At 40.3% G+C, this 12,596-nt stretch overlaps 1 protein-coding gene across 1 annotated transcript in view; it reads right to left on the bottom strand.

The window, feature by feature from the left end:
* The window catches only part of sort1a (sortilin 1a), an 85,925-nt gene extending 73,594 nt beyond the window's left edge, over positions 1 to 12,331 (bottom strand). The window contains exon 1 of the mRNA XM_068057294.1: positions 11,973 to 12,331. Coding sequence (XP_067913395.1) covers positions 11,973 to 12,254 — 282 coding nt within the window. The 5' untranslated portion in view covers positions 12,255 to 12,331. The remainder of the gene's footprint in view (positions 1 to 11,972) is intronic.
* Positions 12,332 to 12,596: the final 265 nt, after the last annotated feature.

Genomic DNA, 12,596 nt, shown 5'->3' with positions numbered 1-12,596 from the left:
AGTTATCTTTAGATAGAGAGATACAGCACTGAAACAGGCCCTTCGGCCAGAGTCTGTGCCAACCATCAACCGCCCATTTATACTAATCCTACATTAATCCCATATTCCCCACCACATCCCCAACTTCCCTCAATTCTCCTGCCACCTACCGACACTAGGGGCAATTTACAATGGCCAATTTACCAATCAACCTGCAAGTCTTTGGCATGTGGGAGGAAACCGGAGCACCCGGCGGAAACCCACGCAGTCACAGAGAGAACTTGCAAACTCCGCACAGGCAGTACCCAGAATTGAACCCAGGTCACTAGAGCTGTGAGGTTGCGGTGCTAACCACTGCGCCGCCCAAGGCATTAAAGATATTAAATTAACTTCAGAAAAAAACTACAATCTTAAAAACTAAGATAAACCAATATCTAAAAGACCTTAAGTTATTTAAAAATCTAACTCCCGCACTCGCAAACATATGCCCAAACTATTAGAAGTTTGGTGTTTAATTAGCTGCCCAAAAAAAAAAGTCTTCAGATTTACGTTCCTGCTGAAATGGAACCTTCCCAATGTAGAAACAGTCCAAGGTTGCTTCGCAGTTGTCCGATGGGGGTGGGGGGAAAAAAAGGTTCTTCAACAGTAGGACAGCCAGTAGTCTAGTTCAGCAGTTGAAGTGTTGCTCTTCTTCTCCAGCGATGAACACTGCAATAATTTGCTACCACTTTCAAAAGAATCAATCTGGCTTGACTTTTCAGAATTTTGACAGAGAATAATAAATAGGGTTTAAATAGACCGAGGGAGAGGTCTCCTGTTTCTTTCACGTGCCAGAACAATCTGTGTCTCTCAACTGTCTCTGCAAAGCCAGTTTTTCAAAAGTCAAATGCAATATTGTATGTCCTGTTCTCTCTCTGAATGGATGTATCCAGGGCAACCAAGATGCACCTTTACTCAGTAAGTTCTGAAGCTTGCTGCCTTAAAGTAGTACTGATCTCTTACAGCCTTAAAGGCACACCGCAAGTTTCCCGAAAAAAAACAGGACCATGACACAGAAAATGATAGCAAATGCTGACAGTTTCACCAACCTCATACATAACGCTGTTCCTCGAGCTAACCTGACCTAAGTATATGCAGCATTTTGCTTTTAATTCAGATTTCCAGCATCCACAGGATTTGGCCTTTGAATTAGTCATTTAATTGAACAGTGGTTTAGATTTCAATGTTGTGTTTCTATACTTTATGTAAATGAAAGTTATGACCCACTCTTAAGTGGGATAGCAATAACATGGCATATAGTATACTTGGATTTTCAGAAGGATTTTGATGAAGTCCCCCACAGGTGGTTGGTTAGCTAAACTAAAGTACATGGGATAGGAGTTAATGTATTGGCATGGATTAAGGATTGGTTAACAGGCAGAAACCAGAGAGCAGGAATAAATGGGTCATTCTCACATTAGCAGGTTGTGCCTTGTGGGGTACCATAAGGATCAGTACTTGGGCCCCAGCCATTCACAATATACATCGATGATTTGGATGTGGGGATCAAATATACTTCCAAGTTCACAGATGACACAAAACTAGGTGGGAATGTGTGTTGTGAGGAAGATGCAAAGCGGCTTCAAAGGGATTTGGACAGATTTAGCGAGTGGGAAAGAACTTGGCAAATGGAATATAATGTGGAAAAATGTGAGGTTATCCATTTTGGTAGAAGGAACAGGTGTGCAGTGTATTTCTTAAATGTTAAGAGATTAAAAAGTGCAGCTGTACAAAGGGACCTAGGTATCCTCATCAATAAGTCACTGAAAGCTAACATGCAGATGCAGCAAGCAATTAGGAAGGCTAATGATATGTCAATCTTTATTGCAGGAGGACTGAGTGGTGCTCAGCTAGCTCAATCGGTAGAACAAGAGACTCAAATCAGGGACGTGGGCTCGAGCTCGATGTTGGGCGAGTTTATTTCTGGCACAGACATGATGGGCCAAGTGGCCTCTTTCTGTGCCTTAAACTTTCTATGATTTGAGTCCTTCTTGCTTCAACTGTAGAGAACCTTGGTTAGACCACACCTGGAGTACTGTGTGCAGTTTTAGTCCCCTTACCTTAGGGAGAATATTATTGCCATAGAGGCAGTGCAATGAAGGTTCAGACTTGTTCCCGGGATGGCTGTACTGTGCTATGAAGAGAGATTGGGGAAACTGGGCCTGAATTCTCTAGAGTTTTGAAGAATGAGTGGTGATCTCATTAAAAACTACAAAATACTTAAAAGGGACAGATGTTTCCCCTGATTGGGGAGTCTAGATCCAGGGGATACAATTTCGAAATAAGGGGGAAGCCACTTAGGACCGAGTTGGGGAGAAATTTCTTTACTGAGAGGGTTGTGAATCTTTGGAATTCTGTACCCCAGAGGGCTGCGGAAGCTGAGTCATTGGGTATGTTTAAAGCAGAGATTGACAGATTTCTAAATACCAATGACATAAAGGGATATGGGGATAGTGTGAGAAAAAGGCATTGAAGTGGATGATTTGCCATGATCGTATTGAATGGCGGAGCAGGCTTGATCGGCTGAATGGCCTACTCCTGCTCCTATGTTCCTAACATAATAAAAATAAAATGGAGTTCCTCCAATTCCAACAGAAACATATAAAGCAATCTGAAAAATGCCACTTAGATCTTTTTGTTGTTTTGAAAATAAAGTGAAGAAAGTTTTAAGTTATAAAAGAATACACACATTTCATCTCGGGCAGAGCAGTTGCAAAGACACAAAGCAGAAATGTGATGCATAATTCTGGTATACACCAATCTTAGTTTTAGTGTGGACAGGAACAAATTATATATCCCACAAATGAAATGACTTTATACCCAACATAAGGGCTCAGATTTTGCAGCAGTAATGATGGTGAAACAATCACTACTCCTCTGAAACCACCAGCAATTTCTGCAGTCCGTACACGTGTGGTTAAACGCAGAAATCCAGAAGTTGCCGTCAGTGATTCTATCCTTCTCCACAGGGTGCTCTATTGAAGACTGGGGATATTTTAATCAGAGGAAATCACTAAATCGACAAGAACTTGCCCTTTTACACCAATAGTTTCGCTTTAAAATCCCTTGAAAAAGTTACACCTTGTGGACCGGAATGTAACTGTTAACAGCGTGCTAAGTTCATAATTACATATGACAGCCTCATTGGCCCCGAAAAGCTAATTTTATATTTGTAGAATATCAAACTGCTCCATTATAAAATAAATGTTATTAAAAAACTGAAACGTTTGATATTTCAGCTTCTATCTTAATCCAATGTGTATGTCCTAACCATTATTTTTGCTCTCTAAAATTTAATTAAAAGTGTGTGCATATTACTTCCTGGTTTGTTGTCTGAGAATACTTCAATGCAATTGGCTGCTTACCCTGATTAATGACATCACTTGTGCTGAATGCCTGGAGATCACCTTGACTTGGTGCCAGATTCAAGCTAACATCGGGAAAGGGGAAATCCACACCACAGAGAGAAAATGGTCACTAGATCTTTGTGGGCAGTTTTCTCAGAGGTCAGCGGCGAGGGCCGTCGCTTCAATGCCGACGACAAAATCCGGGCCATTGGTTATAGCACTTTTCTTCAGAAAGTTCTAAGTCACATTAAAAGAAAGTTGGAAAGCATATCCTGAGACTGAGTACAAGCTGTCCTCAAACTTTGTTAAAGTTAAAGCATGTTTGACAAATTTGAGAACTGTAGCTGTTTGCAATGAGAGGCAGTAGTAACCAATTGGGAATTGTGATCGACCTAAAACATTAACTCTGTATCTCTCTCCTCATATACTGCCAGAGCAGCTGAGTATTTCCAGCATTTTCGGTTCTTATTTCAGATTTCCAGCATCTGCGCTACTTTGCTTTTAAATAAAGGAAACGTATAGTCTATGAATTTTCAGAAGGCATTTTAGGATCTGTCTCACACGAGGTTCATTACAATTCAAGCACAGTGAAGAAACATAGTAGTTTGGACAGAAAGTTTATTGGCAGACAGGAGACAAAGAATTAGAGTTAGAATGTTGCTCAGCTTGCAAAAGATTTGGAACTGGCATGGATCGGGAGTCAATGTTGGGTTCAATTTTGTTCTTGAAGTCGATATATACACATTCAATTTGGACTTGGGTATAGGGAGCACAATATCGAAATTTGCTGGCAACAGAAAAGTCAGTCTTGGCCAACAGATGGCAGAAACAATTTAATGTGAAGAGTGAAGCAATGAATACATGTTGGAAGGAAAAAACATGAAAAAAGATGATGCACTCAACAGAATGATGCTGAAGGGTGTGGATGAGCAAAGATCGAAGGATCAATCCAAATTGTACAAAAGTACACACGCTGGTCAATAAAGCCATAAAGATGAATAGAATTTTGGGTTTTATGAACAAGGGCACAGAGTACAAAACTGAAGAACAGGTAGTGCTAAATTTGCATAATGTAATGATTAAGCCACAGTACTGTGCGCAGTTTTGGACGTCTGATTACAGATAGGATATTAAAGTCAAAAGTGTATACTGCAGATACTGGAGATGAGAAACTCTTGTTATGCAAAGAGATTGAGACACTAGGACTACTTCCACTGCAACAGAAAATACCGAAAGAATATTTAATATAGATTTTGATGATGGGGAAGACTATTTTTTTCTGGTTGAGGAGAAAGTGACGTGGTCACCTGAGGGGTCAGGTAGAAATTTGACATATTTGTTGGGGGGGCACAAAATGCCTCAACACAGGGACAGAAAAAGAGGCAGAGAGAAACTATATTGTGACCAATTTTCAAAAGCAACCAACCTGCCTTTTGGTACCCAACACCCTCCATTTAAAAACCTAGTGGGAAACCTAGCTTCTCTTTTAAAGCTAGCTATTTTAAAATAGCATGAAATTAAGACAGAAATTTCCTTGTTCGCACACTTCCCATATTCGATGTTTGTGTGCAGACTCAAAAAGCTGTAACTGAGGTTCCATAACTATTCTTGTATCTATGAGCAAGTTTCAAAATACAGTTTTTTATTGAATCTATATTAAATTTTAATGACTATGGATTAAGGTTATCTATTTCATTTCCACATCTCATCCCAAGAAAAACAAAGCAGAAGGAACACAATTACTATAGAAGTAAAGCCACGCAAATGCTGGTTCAGCTACAGCTGGAATAGTTAGCTGGATCATTTAAATTAACATCGTACTGGCACTTTCTCTAAGATTGAATTAGCCCAAGACTGTCCAGAAAGAGAAAACCTATACTCCAGAAACATGAATGCTACATCTGGGAAAGAAACAAGAAACAGAATACTCAACCAACTATATATTTAAGAGATCCTAAATTTAATAGATTGAAAAAGAATCTTCAAAATCAAAAACAAAATTTCCATGTTACCCAACAATCAGTAAATGCAACAAAGTCCAATCAGCATACTTCTTACATTTTAGATTTTTTTTTAGATTTAGAGATACAGCACTGAAACAGGCCCTTCGGCCCACCAAGTCTGTGCCGACCATCAACCACCCATTTGTACTAATCCTACACAAATTCCATATTATTACCACATCCCCACCTGTCCTTATATTTCCCTACCACCTACCTATACTAGGGGCAATTTATAATGGCCAATTTACCTATCAACCTGCAAGTCTTTGGCATGTGGGAGGAAACCGGAGCACCCGGAGGAAACCCACGCAGACACAGGGAGAACTTGCAAACTCCACACAGGCAGTACCCAGAATTGAACCCGGGTCACTGGAGCTGTGAGGCTGCGGTCCTAACCACTGCGCCGCCCAGTCCTAGAGTAATTTTAGATTTGTATCTTTTTATTTCATGTTTTAGTTACAGGCTTGATTTTTAGTCTAGACTTTTGCTGCTGTGTTTTAAGCTCATAATTTAACCCTTTCAACCCAAGTATAATTCTGGTTAATATGCACTGCATCCGTTCCAATATATACTTCCTGAGGTGTGATGCCCCAAACTGACGCACTTACTCCAGATGCAGTCTAGCCAGAGCTATTTACAACTATAGCATAACTTTCACCCTTTTGCATTCCAGTTAAAACCACAAGGATGCACTCAATTGTTTTTTTAAGAAGCTATTTGGAACACTGTTGGTCAAATTGACATTCTATCAGCTACACTTACTAATTTCCTTGTGGGTCCTCAACACAACCCTTTTAGCCCCAGTATTTGAAGGAGAAAAATTTTGCTGGACATGGGAGTGAGATTATTCAACTAGGTCTTTCAAAGAGCATGCAGTTGCACAATGGGCCGAATGGCCTCCTTCTGCACTGTATGATTCTAGAATGCTTACCATCTCAGTGGCAGTGTTTTTCTAATTTAACCAGTGACCACTTAGCAATTTCAAAGGCACTTGGCCCTATAAAAAGAGCAGACTTGAAGAATGTCTTGTGTAAACTACTTCAATAACCCTTATTCAATAAAACAGAAACAGATGGAGATCAACTTACAAACAAATGAGCTCAATCTGTTTGATTTAACAGGTGAATTGGAGGTGTGCCTCAATAGCTATAATTAACTGCAAAAATACAATGAAGAGCAAAATACTTGGAAGATGTTGGAAATCTGAAATAAAAAAAATCTGTGCTCTCCACAGATGTTGGGTAGCCTGTGTTTCCAGCATTTTCTATTTTTGTTGTAACTCAACCCACCACAACTGAAATAAATCCCAGAAAGCTAGTACCTGTCCTTGGTGCCAGGTCATATCAGCTGTAATGACAGCATTTCATACTTAGCAGCTGCCAACCTCTCTTTATGGAATTCTGTGTACCTCAGTACATGCTTGTGCCAGATAGTAAATAAATCAATAATCAAGTAACCTTATGTTGGCACTATTTCACAGTAGCCTGGTATGTGAAGACAAAAAGCTGATGTATCAAAGTAAAACCCGACTGCTAAACAGATAAGCTACAATGCAAGGTACAATGAAATAACAGGGAAATGGATTTGCATAAGTGCAATATTACAAGTTAATTTATTAAACGTGTTTACTAGTGCCAGATTAGTTCAGTTGCTAGCACGTTCACAGCAAAAGTCAGAAGGTTGTACTTCAATTCCCACTAGGGCCTTAAGCACATAACCTAAGTTGATACTTAAATGCAATTCATGGGATTATCTTTCAAATGAGATGCTAAGCCCAAGGTCTGGACAGTTCAGAACAGCACGACACTACTTGAAGAGAAAACATGAAGTCTTCTTAGTGCCCCAATCACATTCTTCCTTCAGCTGTCACTGAGAAACATATCTGTCTAACTGACATTTGCTCCATCTATAAGTGATTTTATTTCAAAAGTAATCCATTGGCGATAAGGCACTTTGGGATTCCCTATGGGCATGAAAAGGTATTACATAATTGCAAGGTGTTTTCACTTGTAAAAGAAATGCACTCAGTTGCTCAACTTATGCAGACAATTTCCTTAGTAGACTATATGCAACAGCTTCCTGTGCAATAACAAAAAAAGTGTTGGAAAATACTAAGCAGGTCTGGCAGCATCTGTAGAGAGAGAAGCAAAGTTAACATTTCAGGTCAGTGACCTTTAATCGGAACAGTGATGAAACATTAACTTTGCTTCTCTCTCCACAGATGCTGCCAGACCCAAGTATTTTCCAGCACTTTTTGGTTTTTATTTCAGATTTCCAGCATCTGCAGTATTTTACTTTTAGCTTCCTGTGCAATATTCTCCAGTGTTGATACAAACTGTACTAAAGAACCAAGGGCAAACAGCTTTTCTAAAGTATAAAAGCTGATGGTGCAGCAGAGGTGAATTTAGAAACTCATATTTTGATCGCTCGGTTCACCAAACAAAAAAAGCTGCAGCCACAGTCAGTTCAGTCAAACGATATTTTGCTGATTGTGATACTACTATTTGACCATCTTACCGACTATCTCCTTATGTGACTCAGTATCTTATTTTGTTACATAATGCACCTGTGAAGCACTTTGGGACACATTAATCCATTAAAGATGCCATATAAATATAAATTGTTGTTGCAGATACTGATCGACAGGCTTGCGGCTGCCTGCAACGAATTTGGCCTAACCATCAGTTTCAAGAAAATGAACATGGGACAGGATGTCAGAAACGCTCCATCCATCAATATCGATGACCACAGTCTGGAAGTGGTTCAGGAGTTCACCTACCTGGACTCAACCATTACCAGCAACCTGCCTCTCGATGCAGAAATCAATAAGCGCATGGGAAAGGCGTCTGCTGCTATGTCTAGACTTACCAAGAGGGTGTGGGAAGATGGCTCACTGACAGAACACAAAATTTTGAGTGTTTCAAGCCTGTGTCCTCAATACCTTGCTCTATAGCAGTGAGGCTAGAGATGCAGTGGTTTTTGTCAAGGTTCATCCCAAGCAGCTCTGTAACACAGGAGTCTGTGCTCTACGGGCTGTTCCCAGGGACGCACACCGAGACAAACATCAACTGCTGCTGGAGGACTATCAATTCGGTGAAAGACGCCCTTTGGTCTGCCCGAAACTTGCTGGTCTTCCAGCGCAAAGAGTTGTCCACCACCGAATGTTGCAGACTGGCACATTCCAAGGTCCAGGACTACGTGCTGAGGGACGCACTAAAGCTTGGGGCAGCTGCAGCAAAGGCTCAATGGGGAAAGACCACAGTGTAAGGTTCCCCCACCAAGCTAGACTGAGGGGCTGGATCCATGGGAAACCCCTCGAACTGTATCGTTAATATTCTGAATTGCTGTAAATGTAAAACTGTAATTGACATGACAATTGAGAAACGGAAGGGTTGGGAAGAAACTCATGACAGTATTGAAGGAAACTGATCTCCCTTGCAATGTTTGTATTTTTTGGTGCTGTTTGGAAACTGTTTGGCAATGTAATTTTTACAGATTTTTATGAATAAAGTATATTTTGGAAATAAAAAAAAAAGTGAGGCTTAGACAACGCATGTCAGCCAAGAGCGACGTCTCAACGCATTCCATCTTCGTTGTCTCCAGAGAATCCTTGGCATCAGGTGGTAGGGCCATTTCTCCAACGCAGAAGTCCTCGAGGCAGCCAACATCCCCAGTATGTATGTCCTACTGAGGCAGCGGCGCTTGAGATGGCTTGGCAATGCGAGCCGCATGAAAGATGGCAGGATCCTCAAGGACGTATTGTACAGTGAGCTCGTTCACTTGTATTAGACCCACCGTCCGTCCATGTCTCCACTTTAAAGACATTTGCAAACACGACATGAAGTCCTGCGACATTGACCACATGTCGTGGGAGCCCGTTGCCAGCGATCGCCAGAGCTGGCGGACAGCTATAAAGGCGGGACAGGAGAGGCGAGTCGAAGAGACTCAGCAGTTGGCAGGAAAAGAGATTGCAGTGTAAGGAGATAGCCAACTGTGTAACAGCCCCAACAACCAACTTTACCTGCAGCGCCTGTGGAAGAGTCTGTATTTCTAGAATTGGCCTTTATAGCCACACCAGGTGCTGCTCCACAAACCACTGACCACCTTTGGGCACTTACCCATTGTCTCTCGAGACAAGGAGGCCAAAAGGAAAGGATAAATACAAGTTGTGTTGTTTCTGCCCATTCCACCACCCTGTCTATGCCTCTTGAATTCTATTTATATTCGTTTGGGAATATAGAGGTTCACTTAAGTATGAGATCTGCTTAACGCAGTGGTGAAGCTATTAGTTTAAAATATATTAAGATTTTTACAAAAAAGTGATTTTAAAAACGATTCTCCATCTTGCTTTCTTCTTTTAAGACACTCCTTTAAACCTACCTCCTTGACCAAGCTTTTGTTCATCTGACCCAATATCGTTGACAGACTGACTGCTTGCTGAAGTGGCACACAACAGTGGAGAATTGAACTGTTTCAATAAAGCAGTTAATCCCATTATCTGCATTCAAGTATTAGATATGAGACACACAGATGCTACAATGTTACTCTTAGGTTAAATTGAACCCAGCTAAGGCTGTGCTATGTACTATGTTTACTTGAACCCAGCAAATGTTATTCTGTCTCAATATTGAAAAATCAAGTTTATTCTGCTCATGGTGATTTACATGCTGTTGAGCTAAGTCACTTTTTTCAGGCTACATTATTGTAATTACCAATACCAAAATTATACTTATTGTACAGTGTATCCATTCCTCAAAATCTAAGGTGAGCCACATGTCAAGTGCATTCAACAAAAAAAAAGAACTTTTATTTAAGTTCAAGTTTCACTGCTAAACATTAACAGCTTGCCTTTTTTTTTTAAAAACTTGAATATTTTATACTGTATATTTACGCAAAATGTGTTCCAACAATTTACTACTGCATACTAAATTATAATTTGAAATGGTTCAGCTAAAATTATTTAAGTTTCCAAAGTAACTACTGCAGCAGAGTAACAGGGTTGGATACAAAGCACTAAGGAGTCTCAGAGACTGGGCTACAATTAAACTGAGGTAAATTAGAACTCAAGTATTAATGAACTGCCCTCTACCAAATTGTGATTTTATACATTTCACAGGGAATTAAAATAACTCACTTATCCAAGCAAAGCAAATTTGACAAATATTGAAACTATTTCTGATTAAATATTAGATGATATGGCTTTCAAACTATTCCAATTCATTCCCACCTCCTGAATTTTTTAGTCTACTATATGCCTTCAACCAGAAGTAGATTAACAAATAGGTACAGACAGCACTTCAGAAATGCATTCACATAATTTATTAAAATTAAAATGATCAAAAATAATTACTAACAAAGCTTAATATGGAAAAATGCAAAGAAATGAGTCAACGTTTACCATAGAAGGGAGCAGAATTCAAAACAAAGAAAAGGGTAAGAAGCTTTTTAAAAAAACATTAAAATGCCATGAGGGAAAACAGATTAGAGCAATTGCTCAGGTCAGGGAGAACACAAAGGATTTTAAACAAACAGCAATGGAATGACAGCTCAAGAAAGTGAGCAGTTATGAGTTCAGCTACAGAAATCAGAGATAAATACCACCCAAATTATAAACAGTGCGATTTACTACTCAAAGTGAGATAACAAACTATGAAATAGCATTAGAAGTTGCAAGACACTGCTACTTTCATAGATTTAAAGCGGTTTTGGGAACGCATCAACACAAAAATGGAAGTATAATTGAATAGTTGAGATAAGAGCTCCCTTAAGAACACAGATGCAGCGTCAGTTTCCGGCACCTTTCATAGAATGCAGTTTTACTTCTTGGAAAAAAAATCAACTTTTCTTCAAAGTTCCAATCAATTCAGACATCATTTCAGTGACAGCTTTACAAACTACCGCAGCTACAGCAAAAATCATAAAATAATTAACACTTTTAATATCTTTAATGTAATAAGTCAGTTCCAAGAACCAAAATTTAGGAGTTTGGATTCCAAATGTAAACTTCAACAAACCTGTCAGTATGTTCCTAAATACACGAGCCTTATTTACCATCACTTAATTTTTGATTCGGTGACTCCAGCGTTATTTCCAGTATCATAAACCAAACAAGAGACAGAATGGATGCTTTAATTGTTAATATTTTAAAAAGCTTCAACTTGAACATCCCTCCTGAACACGACCATTACCAAATGTAACAGCACGTTTCCAACAACAGTGGTTTGAGAGAATCCAAAACGTTTACTCAAAATAAACCGGCTAGGTCTCACAACATGGCGAGATTGCAATTAAAATCCTGATTCAGCCTTGCCGTTTGAAAATTACATTCATTAAGAGGATTTAAAAGAAAAGGAGTGTTTTGGATAAAGACACGGCATACATGTTTACAAATTCTGATGAATGTAGAGCGCTATTTTTAAAACTACACTGACACGCTTCAGGAAAAGGGCGTTATCAGGCAAATTTAACACAATTCTGACAACCTTAGGAAGTGCTGCTGTTAAAATTACAGAAAGGGATGATTTCATGCACAAATGACAGGCAGGTTAATAGATTTGAATGTGTATTTGTTTTTTTTAAAAGGAAGGCAAAAGCTCTGACTCACCTTGTGGGTGTGGGCTGTTAAATTCCCCTGGAATCCTTGCCGCTGTTGGCAGCTGTCGGAGGAGGAAGAGATGCTCCTCTTGTGCAACCTCTGGCCGCCGCCGCTGAGCAACTTTCTGCTGAAGCGTTGCTGCTGTTCGCCGGGCAAAGCAGCCGAAAATCTGCCCTGGAAATCAGACGGTGCAACCACGGGCGCCAGCAGCAACAGCAACCAAACCACCTCCTTCATTTTATTTAACCCTCCGAATTTAAGCTCCTGGTTGAATTTCTTCACAAAATACATTTAAAACGCCGACATTACAGCCCGCGTTAAAAGCACCAACAATAACAACCACCTGCGACTCACTCCGCCCCGCCGGAAGTTCCCGCCCCTGACAACCACAACCGCCAATCACCCGCGAGAGACCAGGCCCGCCGGAAGTTTCCGCCCCTGACAACTGCAACCGCCAATCACGTCCGGGACCAACCCTCGCCGTCCATTGGATGGCTGTCGCGTCAACTAACACACGTGATATCACGCTCGTGCTAGTGGAAGCTCTGCAGTTATTCAGGTACTGAGGGTGTTATGTGCATCCAAGCCCAGGCGACAATTGCTTTTGATAGAATGACATGGATACGCTGTTCT

Source organism: Heterodontus francisci, chromosome 25 (genome assembly GCF_036365525.1).
Source record: "Heterodontus francisci isolate sHetFra1 chromosome 25, sHetFra1.hap1, whole genome shotgun sequence".
Lineage (NCBI taxonomy): Eukaryota > Metazoa > Chordata > Chondrichthyes > Heterodontiformes > Heterodontidae > Heterodontus > Heterodontus francisci.
Note: the sequence above shows the minus strand (reverse complement) of the source record. Positions and strands in the feature narration are given on the sequence as shown.